This window comes from Urocitellus parryii, chromosome 8, assembly GCF_045843805.1.
Source record: "Urocitellus parryii isolate mUroPar1 chromosome 8, mUroPar1.hap1, whole genome shotgun sequence".
Classification (NCBI taxonomy): domain Eukaryota; kingdom Metazoa; phylum Chordata; class Mammalia; order Rodentia; family Sciuridae; genus Urocitellus; species Urocitellus parryii.
The window spans coordinates 1857692-1882574 of NC_135538.1; the positions used below are offsets into that span (position 1 = coordinate 1857692).

General features: G+C 44.2%; 1 protein-coding gene across 12 annotated transcripts in view; it reads left to right on the plus strand.

The window, feature by feature from the left end:
- Afdn (afadin, adherens junction formation factor) overlaps positions 1-24883 on the plus strand; it is a 125246-nt gene that overhangs the window by 65034 nt on the left and 35329 nt on the right. For all 12 annotated transcript variants that reach the window (XM_026380852.2, XM_026380854.2, XM_026380856.2 and 9 more), the window contains 12 exons: positions 2179-2248; positions 5331-5449; positions 8920-8981; positions 9083-9288; positions 11046-11066; positions 11797-11942; positions 12258-12352; positions 12759-13024; positions 14586-14729; positions 16351-16549; positions 19074-19177; positions 20740-20826. In XM_026380852.2, coding sequence (XP_026236637.1) covers positions 2179-2248; positions 5331-5449; positions 8920-8981; positions 9083-9288; positions 11046-11066; positions 11797-11942; positions 12258-12352; positions 12759-13024; positions 14586-14729; positions 16351-16549; positions 19074-19177; positions 20740-20826 — 1519 coding nt within the window. The remainder of the gene's footprint in view (positions 1-2178; positions 2249-5330; positions 5450-8919; positions 8982-9082; positions 9289-11045; positions 11067-11796; positions 11943-12257; positions 12353-12758; positions 13025-14585; positions 14730-16350; positions 16550-19073; positions 19178-20739; positions 20827-24883) is intronic.

A 24883-nucleotide genomic window follows, 5' to 3' on the forward strand; every position in this document is an offset into this window, starting at 1 on the left:
TTTTTTTAATAATTTTTTAGTTGTCAATGGACCTTTTATTGTCTTTATTTATATGCAGAGCTGAGAATCTAACTCAGTGCCTCACACATACTAGGCAAGCTCTCTGCCACTGAGCCACAACCTCAGCCCAAGCTGTGCTTTTCTGGAGTGGTAGCCCCTGTCCACGGTTACTGCTCTTGTGTGCAGTTGCCCTTTGCTTCTGCACTGTGATTTGCTTCCGTGTTCTTTTCTACTTCGCCGGTGTCTGCTGCTGCAGGTAATTGTGATTGAGGGAGGGACCCCTGTCCCATGTTGGTGGGCCCTTCGGTTTTGCTATTGTAGTTTTTCTGTTTTTGAGTCGGTCAAGCTCCTTTTGAGTGTTTGCCCTCTGACTCCTGCTTTGAAAGCCTGCAGTTGTTTCTTCTCACTATGTCTCTGGCCAGAATATAAGAATGTGGCTTAGGTTTCAATAAGAAGAATGTGATGTGAAATTTTTTTATTATTACAATTTTTCTGGCAATGCTCATGAAAACTGTTGTGGCTCATGAATTAAAAGAGCTCTATTTTTTTAAACATTCACTTTGTTCTGCTGTCCAGCTGCCACATTCATTTCTGAGGTAATAGCCAAGCTCTTGGATACAAATGTCAGAGCCCATCTTCAGGTCATTGTGGGTGTCTACCGGCAGGTGGCAAATTTTGGTACTGAGGGTCAGTCTGGGATGAGAAGGTCTTGGAATGATGCACTGATGCCTCATGTGTGCATCTTGTGTGTGTCTGTTGGAAGCCCAGGGGCTGTGCTCCTGTGTTTTCAGTGCTGAGGACAGGGAGATGGGACCTGTCATGGCCTTGCAGTAAGTCACTCTGGACTTTCAGATGCCAAAACAGCATGGATGGCCCATGCCAACCTTGAAAGAGGAAGCTTTGGAGGAAGGATTAGAAAGCTTTGTGTGGTGCTGTGAATTGGTTACTGGACATTAATTATGAAGAGCAAGAAGGTGTGGTCATACTCATGTTCTGTCCTTAAGAGAGCACAGGAGGGTGACGTGTGTATGATGGGCAGCACAGAGGGCAAGCTGTGTGTCTCTCTGTCCCCATCAGACATCAGTAGCAATAGTGCAACCGAGTCTCATTCAAATCCCCTGAGGCCAGCAAAGCACTTCCATGTTTTTGTGAATATCTTGGTGACAGATGATGACTAAGAAAAACTTGGTGATGTTTATAGAAAGCTGATAAGTGTTTAGCCTGCAGTAAAAGCTTTAATTTCTTTCAAAAGCTATTATTTAAAGCATTGTATTATTTTACATTACAATATAGTTTCATTTTCTTAGTGATGAGGTAGAGGAATTTATACCTGCTTTTCTAATTTGTAAAATTGTATATGCTACCACAATACTTATTTAATTCTATAAATTGAGCTTAAATAAAAATTCCAAGTAGCATGGTGCTTTGAAATTATAGACCATATATTTTTCAAATATTAGAACAAAAGTGATTTCATTCTTTTTGATTCTGTATAGCAAGCAGTACAGGACATTAGCCATTGATTCTAGGTGATTTTAGGATCTTTTTCTCCTTAGGTTGGAACCAATGGATCGATTCACCCTTTCTTTGTGCCAAAGAATACAGCTTTCCTCAGCCTTTTTTGCTCTGAAAAATGATATTTGTTTTATTCTGAGTTACTTTTTAATGATGCGTTTAGAAGTTTTGGTATTTTGAGATAGCATTACTGAAAGTTTCCAAGGTCTATCGTATAGCTTAAGTGGTGATATCCATGTGCTTCACAACTCCCACCAGCCGTCTCTCAGCAGGAGGGTGGCTCTCAATCTTAGCCGCAGCTCACCTTTCCTGTAGCTGCATCCTCAGAGGGTCCTGGGCACCTCAGTCTGTGCACTTACTTCATTTATACGTCATTTGCAGCCCAAATATGATGAAATATCCTCTTTGTTTATGTCAATTAATTCCTTGTTGTTAAAGTATAGATTTTAATACAATCCTGAGTGTTCAGTATATGCCAGGAAGAAAAGTTCATAAATTTACTGTAATTTTTAAAAAAATTTTATATCCACGTGCTCAAAATAAAGAATTTTCTTGATGACGTTTAGAACCGTGAGATATTTAACTAACTGCTCTTGCTGAATCATTGAGAAACTTTGCCCTGTCATTTGAAAATTAATTCCACGTTTCTTTTCATTTGGCCAGGACTGTTCAGGAAACAACCTTTGACTTGGGAGGAGATGTCCACAGTGGGACAGCATTGCCGACAAGCAGGGTAGGTGGTGGCATGCCTGTGACCTGAGAGGACACCATGGGCAGACACTGGCCACACGCTGGCCATGCATCCACAGCACTCCCCTGTAAAGACAGACCACAGCGGTCCTACCCATGGGTCTTCCTGCTCTGCTGTGAGTTCGGAGTGATGCATGGAAGAAGTCAGAGGACTGCTGTTTTTTCCCACTCAGGGATGTTGTGCTTTTTTTCCCACGTGTTGCACACTTCCCAAGACTCCTCCTGTGTGTCCTGTCAGGTGCCTACGGGCCTGCAGGTGGTGCCCTGCTCTTGTTACTCCTATTGCTTGACCTCTCAGACGTGGCCCTTCCACAGTTATCCTTAGTTCTTGTGCAGTGTGTCCCTTTCCTCATTTGATCACAAGCTACACCAAAGCTCAGTGGCTGCCACAGTAGGCGTTTTCTTTGCTTGCAATTGTACGGTCTTGTTGGAACTACTGGGGCAGTTGGTTTGCTGGTCTTGTAGTGGCAGGGTGGCTCACAGAACTTGGTACTTCCAGACCTTTCTAAGGGGTAGGCCCAGGGTGGCGCAGTGTCATGCCTCTGCCTTGTACTGGTTGAAGCAGACCACAGGCTCATCCTGGTTCTAGGGGAGGAGCACCACAGAGGGTGTTGCTCATTGGTGGCCATGAAGCAGCAAGGGCCTGGGAGTACTCTCCCACATCAGAGCATGTCACAGGATCTCCTGGTTTTAGGGACCTTTGCTGTGTCCCCCACCAGCTGTCCACCCCGTTTTCCTGTTTCAATTCACACTGCAGTTTCTTGAGAACAGTTGTATATAATGGCTGTCTCCACCGCTGACCCCACACTCTAATGTGCTCCTGCTGGCTTCTGTACTGCCAGGTGCAGCCTGGCTTTCTGCATCATGCTTCCTGGCAGTGTGCAGTTGTGTCCACTCCTGAAAGTGCTTGCTTTTGATTTCCAGGGTGTCCTCTCCTGAGCATTCCCTGCTGCCTGGTAGTCCCTGCTCAGGCTGACTGATGGTTTCCAGGCTATTCTTTTCTGACCCTTCCTCGATGCCTGGTAGTCCCTACTCAGGCTGATTGCTGGTTGATCCTTTTTCCTTGAAGGCTTGTCTTCTGAAGTTGGGAGGGTTGGGCCCAACCCTCAGCCTAGCCTAGGCCCCTACTCTTCTATTTATGCACGTCTCTTGTTGAATTGCCCTGTTACCTAAGGTTACACCATCTGACATTCATTGTCCCCTAATGTGTGCCTAGGGTCTGACCTTTTCAGACTTTGGTCTCCAGAGGCTTGCTTGGCATCTCCATGTGGGTGTCTGAACAAACTTCACACTTAACATAGCTAATGCAAGACTAGATCTGTTTCAAACTTACTTCTCCTGATCCTTCTCCACCTTTAGTAAGTAATGTCATCATCCATATGACATTGCCTAACACAAACCTGATGGAAGTTGCCCTTGATTCTTTTCCTTCATTCAGCCTCTGATGAGGACAGGCATGTTGTGTACATCTGCCTCAGAAGACTCTGGAACAGCTCTGGCATCACGGGTGCTGGGTTCCACCTGTCTCCCATCCTCCTGTTTTAAAAATGTGCATGCAATGGTGCTGGTGCATTGCTTTAAGCCCCCATCACAGCCCTGCCTGGCTTCACCTTCCCTCTTAATCTGCTTCTGCTCTGCTGCTACTCGGTCCCACTGGCCTGCTCCTGCATGAGATTGTCTCTCCCATCAGAAGGGGTTGAGAGCTCTGGACACCGGGTTCTTGCTCCACAGGCCATTTTTGTGCTTCCCTTACCTGGAAAAGTGCCTGGCACTTCACAGCATTTATCTCATGCAGAACTGAGTAAGTGCTCTTGGAGCCAAGCAGAGCCATTACTCATAAGCAGCTGTAGTTGACAAGACAGCCTTGATAGGTGGAGAGAAGAAAGAATGAAGACTGTTCATCCAGTGTGTGCTGCTGGCCCGCTTCTGAGCTGTGTACACGTGTTCATCGACACAGTTCAGCACAAATGGGCAGGTTTCTTTTCCATACCTTTGTGTCCTGCTTCCTTCATTCTGTGAGCATGTTCTTGTGTTTTTAAAAGTTAAGTAAAACAGACTCATGTGGATGTAAATATGCTGTGATTTATTTACCCATCACCTTGTTACTAGCATTTGTAACAGATTTTTGTCATCCAAACAGTATTGTCAGTGACTGGCCAGGGAATTGGAGTCTCCAAGTGTGTCTCCTGAAGTGATTATTGTGCACAGAAATGTGTATCCATGGCATAGCTGTCACAGCACTCTTTATGTGATTAGCCCTAGCAATGTCATAAAGCATTAATGACTTTGTGAACTATGATGAATAGATAACAAATATTGTAGAGCCATTATAATTCTGTAATATAAAATAGTGATGTAAGGTATTTACAGTATATGAAGAGTATTGCACAAAATGGGTTATATAATCCCATTTATGGAAAATATGAAAAACTGAAAAAAATACATACTCAATTTTAATCTGTGGGTAGTAAGATAAGGACAGTCTTCATTTACTTCTTACCTACATTCAGTTTCTATAGTAGATGATTTCTTGGATGAATTTTTGCCCTAAATAATTTATCATATTAATTTTTTTGAATGTGTTTTGATGGTTTTCTCTTCTTTTTTGTGTGCCTTGCAAATGGTTAGTCTACTGTTTACAAGTACTTAACTATGTCTATATTGTACCACCATGTGTTTTTGATTTGTAGTGATTAGAAATCAGCTTCTGTGCTGAATTCTCTAGGTTTTGAGCTGTAAAGTAAGCAGACTTTCTACATCTGATCGTAAGACTGATAAATAAACAAAAGACCCACAGCTCTTGCTGTACACACAGCTCGCAGTTCTCTTCTGTTTGCTAGCCCACTCCCAGCTCTTGAAAACAGAAGTGGCTGTGTATGTCATGTTATTCTCAGTGCCAAGTGCTTTGGGCATCCTGCTGTGGACTGGCTGCTAGGAGCTGACTGGGCTTTCCCGCTCCTTTCCCGCAAGGCAGTCCTGAATCCGATGTCTGCCTAGAGTGCTGAGTGCAAGATGCAGAGCCTGGTTTGCACGCATACTGACACACTGTGCTTCCCCTGGCACAGAGCACCACCAGACTGGACAGCGACAGGGTGTCCTCCACCTCGAGCACGGCTGAACGAGGGATGGTGAAGCCTATGATCCGCGTGGATCAGCAGCAGGACTACCGCAGGCAGGAGAGCAGGTAGGGACTATTGTATGAAGCCTCTAGGAGGGAAAGCATTCCTAGAGGGCTTGGAGGCAAGAGATACCAAACTATGTATAACTGCATTTTAGAATGACATTTTAAGAATGCTTTCAATTATATTTTTAAGGTATTTCCTTTCTGTGTTATTGAATTTAAAAAAAAATTACCTGATTAGTAATTGTGTCCCTCATATGCTGTAGCATTACTGAGTTGATGCAAGCTGCACCTTGAGTAATAAGGTAGCTCTTCCAGATGGCCTGCTCTGTGACAATGTGTAGAGGAAGAAGTTTTTACAGGACCTTAATATTGATAATTCTTTTATTTAGAGAAAACCAGTCATTTCACCTATTTCTAGAAGAAATCTTTAATGTTTAGAAAGATACAAAGCCAAACTGACTTTGAAGAGAATCTTGAAGCATGTCAGAGGGCCATGTGTGGCCCCTGTTTCTGATGTGGCAGACAGGTGGAGGATAAATGATTTTTCCCCATGGCTTTGTTTTTAACTGGTCTTTAGGGTAGAGAACTTCTGCTTTCTGTTTCTTTTTCTTAGGATTTTTAATGTCTCACCTTAATAAGTTGAAATTCTGTGTCCTTGTGACTTCCAGAACAGTTTACGTGTTAAACAGTAATACCAGAGCTTGTGTTGTCCAGTACCTGTTCTGAAATGTCGATGGGATCCTGTCCTGTAGAGCAGGGAGCTGCAGGTGCTCTGCAAGCCTGGAGGAAGCCAGCTGACTGTTCCCTGTCAGCCCTGCAGTAGCGGAGGCAATTGGTGGGGAAGCAGTTGTTCAGTTTCCCATCTTCCAGCAGAGGTCACTGTGCGTTGCAAGACTTCAGTGTCCTCCGTCTGAGTGATTACATATAGTATTTTAAATGTGTTTATTAAAGTGTCTCGGATTTCATGACTGCACCAATTAAATAAGTGTTACTTGTTCCAAAGCTATGTGGTGTGAAGACAGCGAGAATAGGGTGGGAATGGAAAGAAAGGCTCATCTGCTTTCATCTTGTCTTAATATCGACAAAGCAACATGTTTACAGTTCAAACAAAACCTTGAGTCTTTGCAAACTGATTTTACCATGCAAAATATTTAGTTAAAATGTGTTCTTATAAAAAATAAATTTCTGACATACAATTAACCATCATATGGGTATTTTGATACCATATTGACACAGCACCCGTATTTATTAATGTTATACATCCTGAGCAGTCTTTCCCTCCCCAACTGGATTCATGTCCTCACTCAAACATCCGTAAGTTGAAAACTATGACACGTTTCTCATTCCTTTACCTATACACAATGTTGCTCCTTAAGTACTAATTTTAGTTTAAAAAATCCTTTTGTCACAATTTGTTTTTCTAATCACAGTTTAACCTTACTTTTACCAGATTTGTTAAAATTATGAAATAAATAATTGGTAAGGTTTATCCAGGTTCGTTTTGTGGGATATTAAAGACAAAATCCATTAAGTAACTGTCTATTTGCAGTTTGGGTGTCTGTAAATTCAGCAGTGTAAGAGAGAGGTATAGTAAAGTCATTGAGAATTTAAATTATATTCTGCTTATAAGAACATCTTTGTTTTTCTAAATTATTGAGTTAAATCCAAATGATCAAATCATAATCTAGAAAATAAACTTTAAAGAGCACAATTTGATGAGAAGGGGATTTACCCTTAGGAGTGTAATAACTTATGCTAACACACATGATATTCCTGTTCTCCTTGCTTACCTGGTGCTGGGGGAGGGTGAGGGTAGAGGGAGGAGATTGAGAACCCAGCCCAGGCTTCTTTTTTTTTTCTGCTCTCTGTTTATTCATTCAGTGAACGCACCTGTGTTTCTAAATGCTTGCTTCAGCAGCTCGCCACCAGCTGTCAGTCCCCACTGAAGTGTTGCTGCTGGCAGGCAGTCACCCAGGGTCTGCTAAGTAGCTCAGTTTCAGATGACCAACAGCTGCGCTGGCTTTCCATCTCACAGATACACGGTTTATTTGAGTTTGAGCTAACTTCAGGTTGATTGAAGTCAGTATTTAACTCAATGGATATTTTCCTTGCAATATAAATCACCAATCCACACAACTCAATTTTTCTTTTGTATGCACAAAGGGTAGGACACATGTTCTTTACCTTCTGCTGTCAATTTTCTTGATTTCTCAAAGACAGGATATTTGAAAGTTCTTATTGTCTGTTAAAATTCACTAAATGATAAAGATTTTGAAATGTTACGGAAGCTAATCACTCATCTGTGTGTGTGTGTGTATGTCTAGCTTTTGGTAAATATTACATATAAAGTATAGCTAGTAGCAAACTAAAGAATACTAACTTCACGGTCCTAATTACATAATCTAAGAGAAAGGATATTTAAGTTAAGCACTATCTAATGGGGAAAGCAGGAGATTTAAATTGGAGTTGTGATTATTTCCCATACATGTTTTAGAAAGTCTGTGCTTAGCAGTGGCTTTCAGATGTGTTTTGACTGTTATCACAACCCAAGATCATCTGATGCATCACCATTGGGTGGTGACCCACTGTTGGAAGAACTCTTAACAGCAATAGAAATGTCCTTATCTTTTGAAATAACTTGATCCTGAAAACCTGGAAATAGGTAAACATTAGCACAATGCTGGTTCTTAGAAATGCTCCAAACTCTAGTTTTTCTTTATTTTTTTAATTAGTTCCATATTTATGTAGTGTCAGGCCAGCTGATGCTAAAGTACCTTAAGAAGACAGGAGTAAGTAGATGCCTATTTGAGGCTTTGGTACTGAGTGGCTAGGAAAACCCTAAAAGTCTTCTTCTCTGTACCCATCAATGTAGTTTTTTTGTGGGGGGCAGGGGAGGGTACCAAGGATTGAACTCAGGGGCACTCGACCACCAAGCCACATCCCCAGCCCTATTTTGTGTTTTATTTAGAGACAGGGTCTCGCTGAGTTGCTCAGCACCTTGCTTTTGCTGAAGCTGGCTTTGAACTCGTGATCCTCCTGCCTTAGCCTCCTGAGCCACTGGGAATACAGGCATGCGCTGCCACACCCAGCCTTGGTGCCCATTAATAGAGAAGGACAAATGATGTCCCACTTCTAGGAAGTGTTGGACTTGGGTTCCAGCTCGCCCTGGCTCAGCTTCTCTGGGTGTCTCTTGTGGAGTCTTTTCACTGTCACCTGAGCCATAGTGTAGCATGTGCAGGACACCTGATCCCTGTCCCAGACAGGAGTGCTTATTAGCAATACAGGATCGTGTATTAGAGCTGCTCGGGCATGGTAGTCTGTACTCAGAGAAGCTGGTATTCTGTGGGGGGTGCTGATAAGATCGTTCCCCATCTGTTTGCCTCAGTGTCTGAATGGATCACCTATGAGGCAAGGGCTGTTTTTTATTTCCCATTTGAAAGTCATGTGAGACTTAAAGTAGTTGTTGAGATCCACGCAGGTGGCCAGTGGTGTTGGTAGATGTGTGACCACATTTTAACTTCCCTTCTTAGAACTCAGGATGCTGCTGGGCCAGAACTGATGCTGCCTGCCAGCATCGAATTCAGGGAAAGTGGTGAGTATTTTCAGATTCTGCTGTTAGTGCATTATTTCTTGTTTGTTTTTTTCCCATATGACTTTTACGTTCTTGTTTTCTATCTTACAATCTTTTTACAGCTGAAGACTCCTTTTTATCTGCCATTATCAATTACACGAATAGCTCTACAGTACATTTTAAGTTGTCCCCCACTTATGTGCTGTACATGGCGTGTCGGCACGTACTGTCCAGCCAGCACAGACCCGATGTCAGCCCCACGGAGCGCACGCACAAGGTCATCGCCGTGGTCAACAAGATGGTGAGCATGATGGAAGGGGTCATTCAGGTGAGTGTGGCAGGAGGCCTGCCAATTGTGGAGTTGGCACTCGGCCAGGGAAGGCAGGTCCTTTAGCACTTCGGGCCTGCTGCATATTTGACTGTCCCAAGGCTGCTCTTTCTAAATAAGTTATAGTAAGAATGTAGAAAACGTGTACCTTAAGATGTTCAGAGGAAATGTAGACCTTTGTCTCTTTCTTCCCTGTGTACTTCAGAGTAAATGAAGATGAAACTGTATGTGATGACACACTGATCATGGGAAAGACCTCGCAATTGCCACAGTGGTTGTGAGCAAGTGTTGCGACTGTTGTGCATTTTTGTAGCATTTTCCTTAAATGATTATCAAAGTGTAATTTACATGTTAAAAAACAGCTGCCTTTTTTGATCTGAACAGGTCAGTAGCATTTAGTGCATTCACAGTGTGGTGTAACCCCCCGTCCAAAACACTCTATCACCAGCTCCTGCCTGCTGCTCCTGGTAGCCACCGCCTTAGTGTGCCATGGGCAGGCCGGCACTGCTCCCTGGGTGTGTCCACTGTGCTTTTATGGGAGTGGTCTGTTTCTGACCACATGCATAGAAGAGTGCTGGGCATCAGAACAGATTTCTCACTGAGAATGAAATTCTTTCATGAACCTATCTTGAAAGTCTCAGGACAGGAGGATGCATTCTGTTGGTGGAATGGCTTGGTTCCTCTAACTACTCTCGATCTGTGGTTGATTAAATTGAGATAGCAGATATTTATTTGAAGATTCAATCTTTAAGGACCTTAGCAGTAGATTCACAGGTTTCAAGTTTCTTACTCAGGAATAAAACTCTAGTAATATGATGTTAAATGATATGGGTAGATGGTTTGGTTGTTTTACTCCTAGCAAGACCATTTGGGGGAAACTAAGATTACCTTTTAATTCCCTCAGAATTGTTTTTAAAAGACAAAAATTTTAAGAAAATGTTTCCTTCGCATGCATGATGTAAATTTGGTGGGGTTATGATTCTCTTAAGCTAAGAAATAGATAAAAACAAAGGACATTTTATTTGGATACCTTTTTGTGACTCTAGTATCATCATTTATAGGCAAGCATGAGTTTCCTTTTCAGTTGAGGCACTGGCTGTCTCCCTTCATGTTTGAACTTGAAAAGCACATCTCGGAGTGAAGCCAGCCACAGACTGCCCTTAGTAGATGTGTCCTTGCCAGTGTCCACTAGTCAGGGCAGTCACTGCTGGAAGGACAGGGCTTTTAAGCTTCAAATTAGTGGACTATGGCAATGAATAATTTAAATTCTGCTTCCCAAATCCCATTTATTTCCCTTAGCATAGGTACAGTGTAAGTTCTTCAAGCAGTTTTAAATTCTCAGCTTTTGCTTTGATGTTTGTACTAGTCTTTGCTGTCTCTCTCATTTCTACTAGTTACTTCTGGAATGGACACTCAGTGTCATTGAAAGATGTTTAGAAGTCCTTCCTTTGACTATCTTTTAAAGAGATCAGTATGTTTGTGTGTGTTTTATTGTGACATCATCTTTATAGATAAACGATAAAATTCATTTAGTTACTGTGCCAATTTTAAGAACATGAAACTAATCCTTTATGTCATATACTTCCAAAGCTGCTTCAGAATCATAAATGAAATGTAATTGGGAATAACATAACTGAATGTTGTACCTTCATGTCGTACCTTCATGTTAGTGTTTTGATTTTTTTTTTTAAACTGTCATGATTGTTTACACGTTTCTTTCTCTTGTTCTGCTGATTTCCCCGTCTGTTTTTCGCCAGGAGGTAGACCAGGTTGATCAGGTAGGAAACACTGCTGGGAGCTGCTCCTAGCTGCGTTGGCTTAGCTGAGTTTCTCATGCTGCTTCCATGTCCAGTATGACACTACAGCACCTGGACTGAAAGTTCATAACCCTCATCCAGCAACTGAACACGCAGTACTAAAACCCTTTTGACTGTGCAACTTTTATCAGCATTTCATAATTTCTGCTTAATGCACTTCAGTGTGGATATGAGATGACCAGAGTTCTGTTTCTTCTCCTTATTATTTGTCTTTGGTTCCTATTCTTTGACTCTCATCTGAGGTTGCCTGGCCTGCACATGTGGTCGGGAGAGGATGCGATAGATCAGTACTGGATACTGAGTCACATGGTGTCCGTGCCAGTGACTACAAGTATCAGGGTGGCTGTGGGTAACTGTGGATACATCTGTGTATACTGCACAGATTACCAGATAATGCACAATCTACGATTTGGTGTTTTATTACTTGATATCTGCATTTCTCCACTGATTGCATAAATTGAAGCTAATTAGACCCTGGTCTGTATACATGGGTCCTAGGAAGCAGTTGCAGTGGCTGTTGCTTCCCATTGTACACATCCAAATTCCTCTGCAAGTATCTGGTATCTGTGGTCAATTCCTGGGTGAAAATGGAAGGTACTGGTCTGTCTTTGCAGCTTTTTGGAGCATTCCTGTCTGTTGCTGTCACTGTGGTTTGTGCCACATAGCTGATGGAAATATGTTCTGCCCGCAGAAGCAGAAGAACATCGCAGGGGCACTTGCCTTCTGGATGGCCAACGCATCTGAGCTGCTCAACTTCATCAAGCAGGACCGAGACCTTAGTCGGATCACGCTCGATGCCCAGGACGTTCTAGCACACCTGGTTCAGATGGCATTTAAGTAAGGAGCACATTTTTGAGGATGACACCATTCTATGAAGAATTGAATCCTCTCTTTTCTTGTTCAGTTTCCAAAGCAAGTATTGATGTTTTATTTACCTTAAGTGAAGATGGTGCTAAGGAGCATAAGCCAGAGGTGTTGGTTAAGAGTCTTGGATTCAGTGAGCTGTGCTTCAGGAATCCTCAGAGTAGTGACACTCTTGGTTTTGCGAATGGAAAATGTTTCTAAAGAGTACAGGTTGTTTCCCCTGTGGTAGCATGTCTGGCCGTGCCGAAGCATCATGCTGAGATGATTGAGCTTGTCTAATGCTTTCAGATACCTGGTCCACTGTCTTCAGTCAGAACTGAATAACTACATGCCCGCCTTTCTGGATGATCCTGAAGAGAACAGTCTGCAAAGACCAAAAATAGGTTAGGCTCTCCCGTGATCCCTTCCTTTTTTTCCCTTCGATTTAGCTCTACCTTCATGCTTAAAATATGTAAGTGTGTGTTTTTGAGTAAATGAGATGTCTTATTGAATTTGGCAGTCTTTAAATAATAACTCCTAACCACCGTCTGTTTTGTTTATGAATGTCCTTTTTGGGTATGTCATACTAGCCATACTTTCTAAGTTTTCTGAGTGAACCTGTTGGCTAAAGAGTGATTAGTTAATAATAATATGTAGTTTAAGACCATGCCACTGTTTCCTATTTGAAAGAGATTGGTATTTTAAAGTGAGTAAACACAGTTACTTCCATAGCTGCCATATCCAGGTTTGGTGTGGTTCAGAAGGTTCTTGGGGGACGTTTGGCTCATTTTCATTCTGTATCTTGGACAGATGATGTGCTGCACACACTCACAGGAGCCATGTCCTTGCTTCGGCGCTGCAGAGTCAATGCTGCCCTGACTATCCAGCTTTTCTCTCAGCTGTTTCACTTCATCAATATGTGGCTGTTCAACAGATTGGTGACAGACCCAGATTCAGGGCTGTGCTCCCACTACTGGGGAGCAATTATCCGCCAGCAGTTGGGACATATCGAAGCCTGGGCAGAGAAGCAGGGGCTAGAACTGGCTGCAGATTGTCACTTGAGCAGGATCGTGCAGGTGTGTGTGGTTCCTGTCCCAGGGTAATGCATTTTATGACAAATGTGTCAGATATTATGATGTACAAGAACTTGGATCCAGTAGAACTCAGAACCTTCCTTTTGTTGGGTTTTCTCATGTACCAATAGTGAAACAGTGAGGTGCTAGCACCTGCCTGCTCTGACAAAGCACCACAAACTGGGTAGCTCAGTGGAAGTTTGTGGTCTTCCAGTTCTTCAGGCCACAGTTGAAATCTGTTGGCAGGGTTGCCTCCTTCAGAGGCTACAAGGGAGGATGTGTTCCAGATTTCCCCAGCCTCGGGTAGTTTCCAGACAGCCTGCCTTCGAGACACATCCTCCCAGGTCTGCCTTCGGCTTCACACAGCTTTTTCCTTGTGTGCATGCCTGTCCAAGTGTGCAGTTGTAAAAGGATTCCAGTCACATGACCCCCCAACCTCATTTTCACCTGTTACCTCTGTAAAGACCACATCTAAATAGGCTACGTTTTGAGGTGCTAGGGGTTAGGCCTCTAAACATTGGAATTTTGAGGGACACAGTGCAACCTGTAACAAGTGGTTAACCGGTAGAGTATTGAGACCAGTGAAGTGTATTTCAGAAAGCTTCATAGTGAAAGATAAATTCTAATTTTAAAATGCACAAGCTAGATCATGTCCTATTGCCTTGACTCGCTCTGAGGAAATTGTTTATATCAAAGAATAGGCACTGTGTTTTGTATTTAAGGAAATAAGGAAATGAGTTATATGTAGCCTCAAGATATAGATATATATATATCTCTCTCTATATATATATAGATATATATAGATATAGATATAGATATAGATATAGATATAGATATAGATATATATATAGATATATATCTTTTTTTTTTTTTTTGTATCAGGAAATAAACCCAGGGGTGCTTAAACACCGAACCACTCCCCAGTCCTTTTATTTTTTGAGACAGGGTCTCACTAAGTTGTTTGGGGCCTCACTAAGTTGCTGAGGCTGGCATTGAACTTGGAATCCTCCTTCCTCAGCCTTCTGAGTTGCTGGGATTACAGGTGTGCACCACTGCACCTGGCTCCAAGGGAATTTTGAAATGTGTTATGAACATTAATAATTGAATCTGATTATGTATGTATAATAGTAAAATCCAGAAGGCATCTAGATCCAGAAGGCTAGGCAGGAGGATTGCGAGTTCAATAATAGCCTTAGCAATGGTGAGGCACTAAGCAACTTAGTGAGACCCTGTCTCTAAATAAAATAAAAAATTGAGCTGGGGTTGTGGCTCAGTGGTTGAGTGGCCCTTAGTTCAGTCCCTGGCACCCCCCACCTCCCAAAAAAGGATGACATTCTTAGTTTAATATATTAGTTGATATCAATAAGTGTGTTTGTGTGTTTTTTCCTAAATTTTGAAATTATATCAGCAAGTTATTGGCTTTATAAATATTACATAAAAGATTATTATTTTTTCTGCTTCTGGGGATTTGAACAGGGCCTTGTGCTCTACCGCTAAGCTACATTCCTAGACCCAGAGAATATATTTGAAAAAATTTGTGATATTCATTTATTCTTTTAATTAGGCAACTACTTTGCTTACCATGGATAAGTATGCACCTGATGACATTCCAAATATAAACAGCACCTGCTTTAAGTTAAATTCACTGCAGCTTCAAGCCTTACTACAAAATTATCACTGTGCACCTGATGAGCCTTTTATCCCCACGGTAAGTGAGTGTTACATTGTGACCAAGTGTGAGTGTGTTTGTGCAGGGAAAATTTGAATGAGGAGAAAAAAGGAACACCTACTTCACAATTTATTTAGTACATTAGTTTACTTAAAATCCATTTTATAGTTATCTGAGACAGTTCAATGCTAGGAGCAGAAACTGCACAAGTATTTCAGAAGAAAAACTATTAATCTGGAAGAGGCTGAGCCAGGCAAGCCTGCTGCTTGCTGGAATGAATGGGGACCAAGAGCCCAGACCACAGAGTCTGCCCCGATGGCTCTTTACTCAGAGGCAGCTGCTCAGACAGCGTCGTGGGAACCACCTGAGCCCTGAGGATGGAGTGGGTGGCTATGTGAGCCACCCTTCAGTGTTGCTTTGTGCCAGGAGGAGGCAGGAAACAGTCAACACTTGAAGCTACACAGACAGCAGTGCCACCTGCCAGTAGAGCATGTCATTGTCGTGTTAGGGAGTGCCAGCTCCAGTGAGGAAGTGTGGACTCTGGTTCCACAACAGCCTGCGTGAGTGCACCAGTGTAAGTGGCATGAGAGGGTGTGTGCAGAGGACACTCATGATGCCTCCCATCTGCATGAGAGGGATGGACATCACCATTCTGGTGTGGATGTGCTGGAGGCCCACCCCTGTAGGGAGGCAGGCAGGATGGGGACTGGTATTAGTGTCTGGAGTGAGAGTAGCAGGGTGCTGGGCTGGGTCTTCGTTGGTTGGACTGTGCATTAGGACTGACATTTCTTTTGTGCATCACATGCCGTAATGTGTTTAAGATGGAAGTCACGAGTGAGACTCTAATTCAAAAACTCCCTCTATTGATGTATTTCCAAAGTGGGAAATTTACTGGGTCGATAACTTATTCATTTTTTTAATTTAACATATAACCTTTAATATTTAAGTGGTGAAAATGTTTAAGAGTGAAAAATAGTGAAGAGCACCACACTCTGCTCTTTTGGGCGTGGAGGGCTTGTGACACAGCTGTTAATATTTAATATGTAAGCTTTTTACTGTGTTTTCTTTTTTTGTTCTGGGGATTGACTCCAGGGGCACTTAACCATGAAGCCACATTCCTGGTCCTTTTGTTGTTTATTTTGGGGGAAGGCCTTGCTAAGTTGCTAAGGCTAGTCTTAAACTTGTGGTCCTCCTGCCTCAGCCTCCCCAGTCACTGGGATAACAGGTGTGCACTGCCACATCCAGTCTTTTCACTCCTAAATATTTTCACATTAAATATTCAACAAGAATATGATGATTAACGACTGAAACATAAAGCTATTTAAGAACTGTGCACAGATATAACTATTTGGAAAAGAGGAATAGCATTTTCTTGTGTTGAACAGCTTCTTCCTATGTGCAGCCATAAGTAGCTGAGCATCTTGGTCCCTATTTAAAATGTGAGCAGCTGGCCTGTGAGTTGTTGCTTCTCAAAGCCAGCTAGTGAGCATGGATGAGCTAGAGAGCCTGCTCTGTCTCCAGAGCCCCGTGCCCATGTAGGTGTGTGTCTGGGAGGTGGTGAGCCATTGTGATCACTTGGCTTCTGAGTGTTGCTGGTCACACACTTCAGTGTTGCTGGTCACACACTTCAGTTCTGTGACCTAGTGCTCTTTTCTGACAGGATCTCATAGACAACGTGGTGGCTGTGGCTGAGAACACAGCGGATGAGCTAGCCCGGAGTGATGGGAGGGATGTACAGTTGGAGGAGGATCCTGACTTGCAGTTGCCTTTCCTCTTGCCAGAAGATGGCTATTCTTGTGACGTTGTCAGAAACATTCCAAATGGCTTACAGGAGTTTTTAGACCCTCTGTGCCAGAGAGGTAAGTGCTGCTTACCCAGCGGATCCTGAGCTGTGGCCCAGGAGGAAGCGAGCTTCTCTTTCACTGTCTCCTGAGGACTCTGCCTGGACTTAAGAAGTGTTTCATGGTGACGTGAGGTCAGATGTGTTCGTTCGCATGACTGTGGGTATGTGGTGGCCCTGCAGAAAGCACCTGTCCTGCCCACCTGGTGAAGTGATGTTGGTGCCAGCCCAGTAGAGCAGGGGAGAGTAGCACCAATCAGCCAGCTCCACCCAACCCTGCCACCTGTGCTCTTGGGGCAGTTTGCCCTTTGCCTCAGGTTCTCACCTGTAAAATGGACTAAGAGGTCTCTGAGGACTGGGTCAGTTGCCAGGAGGCCAGGGCTGCCTCAGTGCCGAGCACCCTGGCACTGCTGCAGGGCCGCCCTGCCAGGCCAGTGAGGGCCAGCCTCCAGCATGCTGTGCAAGACACACTGCTCTGTGGGGCATGGAGGGGCTTGTGAAATAGCCGTCAAGAGTCCACCTCAGGCCTTCCTAGATTGTCACATGACCCTGTCTACATAGTCTTGCTTTTGTTTATTGATAGAAAGAATAGCCATCTTCTGGCAAGAGGAAAGGCAGCTAGCTGCAAGTCAGGATCTTCCTCCAACTCTACATCCCTCCCATCGCTCACTGTTGCTGTGAAGTATGAGCTTCTGAATCAGACTAAATTTTGATTCTATTGTGCTACTTTTGGGGAAAGTAGAGAAAAGCTCTGATGAGTAGAAAAATAGATGCAAAAATGTAGGGATTTATTTAAACAAGGAGTAACAGCAAGATGAAGTTAAGTGTCATGTCCATGGGCCCATGATGGATAAATTCAGTGAATATGATTTTTAACTTCAGTGAATGTCTCACTTACCACATAAATTTGTTTTTCTATCTTTAAAGGTATCTCAATGTTTTGGTAGTTTTTAAAAAGTTCATGTTAGAAAGACTGCCTCTTCCCATGAGTGTTATTTACATGGTATGAGTAGTGTGGCCCTTCCAACATGCCGAGTGCATGGAGAAGAGCAGAGGACCAGGTGGGGTGGCCTGGATGTGAAGGCGTATGCCAGGAGAGCCCTTAGTCCTGGTTTAGGGTACACCTGTGGCCCACCCAGTACTGGCTGTAATGCAGCAAGAGGCCCGCCAAGTCCCCCTGAAGTGCACCTGACCTGGCCCAGAACTCTAGGCACATGGGAAGCCTGTGGAAGTATGGCCCTCGCCACAGAGTAGGGAACCAGGGGCAGCAGGCATTCAACTACAACAGGGCTGCTTGGAGGGGTCCTGTGCACATCTCTCAACAAGTCAAAACCCACAGCCAGCTTTATTCTTCCATGCTCCACAGTCACCTGTGCTGATCATGTGTGGTCTCTGTCATCCTCCTGCCCAGGCCTCCCCTTCTGCTCAGTCTGCCCTGTTGCCAGCAGCTCTTTTATGTTTTGCACTTCTGGGGATTGCACCCAGTGCTCTACCATGAAGCTACATTCCCAGCCCTTTCTATTTACTTTTCTAATTACTTTGGTACTGAGGATTGAACCCAGAGGGGCACTTAACCACTGAAGCACATCCCTAGCCCCTTTTTATTTCGAGACAGGTTCTCACACAATTGCCAAGGCTATCCTTTGATCTTCCTGCCTTGTCCTTCCCAGCCACTGGGATGATAGGCATGGCCATTGCGCCCTGCCCCTTTCTGTTTTATGAGTCAGGTTCCCATTCAGTTGCTGAGCCTGGCCTTGGACTTGTGATCCTCCTGCTTCCGCCTCCCCAGTTGCTGTGGTTACAGGCATGGCCACTGCACCTGGCTCATCAGCTCTTTTAAAACCAGCGTGTGTTTATGGCCCTCACACTTGGCAGCCTTCCCAAGAGTGACTCTTCTGTATTTCTTCAGTTGCTCTACACTTCCGCTGTACTTGAAGGGGGCCATGCTCCCAAAGGTTCCTCCTGCACAGCTGGGCACAGAGCTGATGCTCAGGTTACTGGCAAGGCCCAGCTGCTTCATGGCTTCTACCCATGCCCTCAGGGCTGCTGCAGGGAGACCAGCTTACTGATGTTTTAAGAAAGTGAAAAATAGTGAAGAGGTGAGCCAGGTCTGCTGCATGGGCAGATGCCCACATCTGTGCCATTCTCTGGCCCTGTCGTTCTTCCTCTCCTCTGCTGAGTAAACAACCTGATATACATTTTCGTCTATTAACATTCTGAATGCCACCGAGGGTCTCCTAGTCTGCAGTAAACAGTTCTACAGGAATTTATGACCTGGTACTTAATTTCTTTCCGAAGTAATAAAAAAGTCATTTGGGGATCCAGAGGAAAGAAAGACCCAATTTCACTTTGCTGCTGAAATCCTATTGGATCAAAACCAGTATATAATTAAGTATCTGATAATCGGATTTGTAGAGAATGAAGGAGCAGAGAGGAGTCGGCCCTGTGAGATGCCATGCTTGGGTAGTGTCTGGCTTGCTGGCAGGGCCACCTGTTCTGAGAGCTGGGCTTTTCCCTGTCCTAACACACCTGTGTCCTCCTAGGGTTTTGCAGGCTGATTCCTCATGTGCGCTCACCAGGTACTTGGACAATACATTTTGAAGGTGCAGATTATGAGAGCCACTTTCTGCGTGAGAACACAGAACTGGCAAGTAGTCTGAGGGTGTTGGGTGGGCCTGTACTGACTTGAAGATGTGATGTGGATGTGTTCCTTGCTTGCACTGAACTCTGTTGTGATGGGAAACATTTCAGGGCCCTCTTAAAATACCAATTTGATTCAGACATCTTAAAACCATGATTTATGAAGACAACATGCATTTATATATAGATACATTTCCCTGGGCCGCATCTATCTTACACTTTCATCTATTAACAAATTGTGCTGTTTAAAGAATACTTAAGTTCAGAATTATGCCAGCCTTAATGTTAATGCATATTTTAAAAATGTAATAATATGGTGTTCTTAACAGAGTTTATTAGAAAAATATATTTCCTTGGCAAAAAATATTTTATTCTTTTCTAGTCAGTTCTACCTTTTCTTAAATGTACATCAGGCTTTTCACTAATATTTTGCATCTTTTGAAATAGTAAAGAGCTTCTACATCTTAAGGGAAATTTCTCCTTTGCTTTGTACAGAAAGTTTTAAACAAAAAGATGCTCATTTAATTCAGAGCAATTTATTTTGGCTCTTCTAGCATACCTTAAATCTGAGTAGCAGAGCCATCTCCAAAAATTGATTGATTGCTCTATTAGACCAAATGTGTAATCACATTTAACTACTGATAAACCATCGCTGATTATTGTTTGCCAAATTCAAAGTTATAGCATCCACTTCTGACTACCAGATTTTTATAGGAAAACAAGTACTTTCCTGGAAGGAATCCCCAGTTCTTCACCTTCTAATTCTTGGATTCTTTAGGAGATTTCAAGTCTTGATTTTTTTTTTAATTCCTTTATCACCTGATTTTATTTTTTTCCTTCAAAATGTTTTCTCTCAGGCTTGCTGTTGTCCCATAACTAAGTGGCCCACGCATGGCCACGCTGCTGCACGTGGCCTGGGTTTTGCTGCCTAGCTTCTGTGGCCTGTGTGCTGCTGGTGTGTCTCAGGTTTTGTCCCCACTTTGGGATGAGGCGTGGCATGTATAGGACACGTGGCTTTGGACGGCTTCTCTTTCCAGTTTGATGAATCAGTTCAAGCCTGGCCTTGTGCTGCGACTCACCCCTCTGGGTAGACCTCCCCACCACCACCACCCCCCGCCCCCGCTGGGCTTCTGGCAGGGACTCTGAACGCCGCTACACAACTCCTGCAGCCACTTTCTTTTCCATTTAAAATAAAATGATGTTTCATTTTCCCAAGAGACTAAAATATTAAGTTGTCTTTGGTATAGCTGGGTTTTGCTATCCTCGTTACAGACCATATGAAATATGTTCAAATTTCTTTGAACCTCCGCTCCCCCAAAAAGAACCTGGAGGGGAAGGGGAAGATTGGATTTCTGTCATAGGGGAAGGTTTTCTAACATGAGAGCAGTGGAAATTCATCTTTGTTTTTATTAATTAAGTTCTTAAAAGAACATTTAAATAGTACTATTGCCAGTCCTCTCCATGCTCAAGAGCGCCAGAATTCAGTTCTGCAGGTCACTGTGTGAGGCTGAGGTGGTGGGTCTTCCTCTCCTTTTCCTCATAAAGTGAGCCTTTGTTTTCCTCCTTCAGGCCCAGCCTTTAAGGAAAGAGCCTGAAATAATCACTGTGACCCTAAAGAAGCAGAATGGAATGGGCCTCAGCATCGTGGCAGCAAAGGTAGGGGAGTGAGCCTGACAGCACCCCGCCCCGCCTGGGGCAGGAGCTGCAGCCTGAATGAGCCCCTGTGCTGGCTGATGACTGTGGGGTGACTCTTGCTCTGAGAATGTGGCTTGGTGGGTGGTGCCCATGAAGGCAGTGAGAAAGTGTGGGCCCAGGAGAAGCCTGCACAGGTCTACCGCCTCCTCACAGCGGGTGTTGGCGTCTGAGAGCCACTGAGGACCTGCCTCGCAGGTGTTCCCTTGCAGAGGTGGATTGGGGTTCAGGAGACCTCGGCTCATCACTCTCCTTTCAGGTGTTTCCTGCTGGGCTGCCCCCCAGGGCTCTTGGGATCTGAGTTCTGGCACCCACTAATCTGGCAGGACATCGACAGCCACACATTCTCTTTCAGTTAAACAACTGGAATTACTACTCATAGTCTCTTCCACTTTGGATGTTTAAGTCTGGTTTGTGTGTCCTGAACTTTGTTGGGTTCATAGACGCTTTTAGAGGAACAAACATGATTGTTAAAGCTAATATTCAATTAATAGTTCAGTGAACTCTGCTAATATTTTGTTTAAAATAATGCTTTACCAGTAAAATTACCTGTTATCTCTAGGGAATGTGTTTGGAAAGCTTGCAGATACTGTGCAGCACTATGATAGCAGTGCCCTGGGTGTTGCAGGCTGTTAGCATATCCTGAGAAGTGTTTTTAAACTGGTAATAGTAACGGAAATATAGTTTGAAATTTGTCTTTGTACCAAATGTCTATTATCTTGAGTGTGTTCATCAGCTTATTGTTACTGTAACCAAAATACCCAACAAGAACAACTTAGAGAAGGAGAAGTTTGTTTTTGCTCAGTTTTAGAGGTCCGGTCCATGGTTGGTTGTGTCCAGGTGAGGGACAGGTGAGACAGAACATTATGGTGGAGGAGCACTGCTCTGTTCCTTGAAGCCTGGAAGCAGAGAGACAGACAGGAAGGGGCCATGGACAGAGTCCCCAAGGCTGCACCCCAGTGAAGTACCTCCTCCAGCCACACCCTACCTCCCTTTGGTTACCACCCAGTAGTCCATTTAAATTGGTAATCCATCAAATGAATCAATCTACTAATGAGGTTACAGCCTTAATAATCCAGTCTTTTCACCACTGAACATTGGTGACATTGCATAACACAACAAGAGACATTTTTAGATCCAAATCATAACACTGAGTATTCATTGGAAATAAACAAACTGTCCTTTGAAACCCTGCTGTTCCCATTGCCCAGGGATCCACAGTATTTCAGCGATTGGCATGAGGGCACAGAGGCAGACCATGAGGCTAACACTGTACCAAACATGTGGAAGAGAAGGGAGCTTTCTGAGTTTGTGGCTCCTGAAGGCAGTGAGCTGGAACATGCAGTCCTCCTAACATGGGATTCCTATGGACACTGTTGCCCTTTCTTGGAATCTTTGTTCCTTATGCTTCTTCTCAAAACAAGGCTCAGGTGTCCTACGTCTGAAGATTTCACTGGCAGCCCACCCTCTCATTGCTGTCCCTCTGTGATTCTCTTTGAAGCGCATTCTGCAGCTGGCAGTACATCACTAGGCATTTGCTCTCCCGAGGGCTGACTGCAGAGCCTTCTCTCTAGCACCCTCACTCCCTGACAGTCCTTGGCAAACAGTAGAGGAAAATATTTCTTGAAAAAAAAAAAGGATAAACAAGAATAGTTTTTTTTTTCTTTTAATTTAAAGAATGGCATTTGATTTACTGTCATGTGTCTTTAATTATGGAAGTTAATTTACATAACATAATGTTACCAGCTGTGGTCACATAATGTTCACTAGGTTAACTCTGAAGTTTGTTATCCATAGACTGAGTCACAAAGATCCAGTTCAAGTACCATGAAACTCTGCATTTGCACATTTTAGAAAAGTGAGAAAAAAAGAGGTTATTAGTGCTGGGGATGTGGCTCAAGTGGTAATGCGCTCGCCTGGCATGCGTGGGGCACTGGGTTCGATCCTCGGCACCACATAAAAATATAAAAAAATAAAGATGGTGTGTCCTAAAAAAAAAAAAAAAAAAAAAAAAGAGGTTACTGCCCTAGAAGCATTGGTGGAGCCCTGTGGAAACCTTGAAGCCAGCTGGTCCCTGGATTGTGGGCTCCTATAAGAAAGGCCTGAGGGAGACTGGCTGGGCCACAAGACCAGTGGGGCCGAGCAGACCAGCCCTGTGGCTGCTGTGCTGGATGGCCTGGCCCTCATGGCAAGGGGGTGGAGGCAGGGAGGGCGGTGTGGAGCCAGCTCCACCAAGGAATGAAGGGTTTGCTGGTGAGGAATAGGGTGCCGACACTGACAGTTTTCTGGCTTGGTGTGGAGTAGGAGGGCCTGGACTGCCGCTCAGGAGTGTCCTAAAAAAAGCCCATGTGGAACTCAATGGGCCATCTCTGAAGCCCAAGTCCCTGAGAGCCACCTCTAAGGAAGGAGGGTGCATGTGGAGCCTGTGAGCTCAGCCACAGTCCAGAACTCCTGCTCAGCCCTGGTGCGCCTGGCTCACAGGCTGTTACGTTCCAGACTCTTGCCATTTCCTTGATCCATACCTCAAAACATGTAAAGATATGAAAGGGGAAGTACCAGCTGTGTGATTCCTTTCCCTCTGCGCTTACCAGCTAGTCAGCACCCAGTTGCAGGATAAAGAAAACATTAGGATCACAGTTGATCCCAGCATACTTAGATACACAGGGAAGGCTTCACTTCTGGTGGGGTATATATACATTCAGTACTAGTGTGCTCTGCACACACAGGAGAGGTCTGGGTTCCACCCCAGAACTGCAGAGAAAGCTACAACAGAGCAGAAGAGACTTAACTTTTGTACTTCAAGGTACATGTACAATCACTTCACAAGCCCATCTTGCCGGAGTTTGGGATGTGCAGGTTGAGCTCCCAATATCAGACTCACTGTCATCTGCAGTTTAATCAAACTCCCAATCCAGAACCACTTGTTTTCTGTTGCTGTGTGACATGGGTAGCATTTGGTTTTCCAAGGTCCCTGGTCTTCTCTCCGGTATGGTGTCCTGACACAGCAGGGAGGGGGGATGGGACTCAGGCTCCACCTGGCAATCCTCTCCCTCTGCTCCAAACTTTTGTCCTTTCCAGGCTGCCAGGTGTCAGGTGGACATTTAGGATGAGCCAAGCCAAAAGTCACAGTTCAGCCTTTGTTCTGTTACACGGAGGCACAGGCAAGATGCCAAAGACCAGAGAGCTGCCCTGTGTTGCTTTTTCCCCAGGAAGATTCAGGCCAGGAGTCAGATGACGAGCAGATGGTAGGAGCCCTGAAGGAAGGCCCTGCCTGTTGTGGCCTAGGTGAGTGGGGAAGGAGTGCAAGGAGCAGAGACAGGCCCTGGGCTGGAACACAGACCTGTGGCCGAAAGGGCTGGCCAGGCCTCACGCCAGCTCTGGAGCCCTGGGAGGCTATGCTGCTTGACCTTTAGCACCGGGCCACCGGCATAGCTGTCCTGCAGGCAATCCCCACCCCAGCCTCTGGAGCTGCTGTGTGTCCTCTTGGCACTTGCTTATGTGCAGAAGCCTCTGAGGAGCACACAGCCTCCCTCTAGAGCTACAACAGGAATTGGCCTTGTCACAAAAGTACAAGCTGTGGAACCCAAGACTAAAGTGGTGGGGGTGTCCCCCAAGGTTAGATTCAGGCCATGGAGTCCTATTAAGACTGGATTGTTACCTTTCCTGGTGTTAGAATAAACTTAGTAAGTGCCTTATTAGAATGTTTATCCCAAAGAGGGTATCACAGCCTAGTGGTGAAAAGTAGAGTATAATTCTTCATTTTTTAATCTTTAGGTTTCTCTTGTTTCCCATACTGAGGGAGATGGTTAAGAAGATTCATAGGAGGGGCTGGGTTGTGGCTCAGCGGTAGAGTGCTCACCTAGCACATGCAAGGCCCTGGGTTCGATCCTCAGCACCACATAAAAATAAAGGTATAAAAATATTTAAAAAAGAAGATTCATAGGAAAGACTAGAGAGTAGCCACATTGGTGGTGATTCTAGCTGCAGTACAGGGTTACAGAATTAGGGCTTCCTGAAGCTT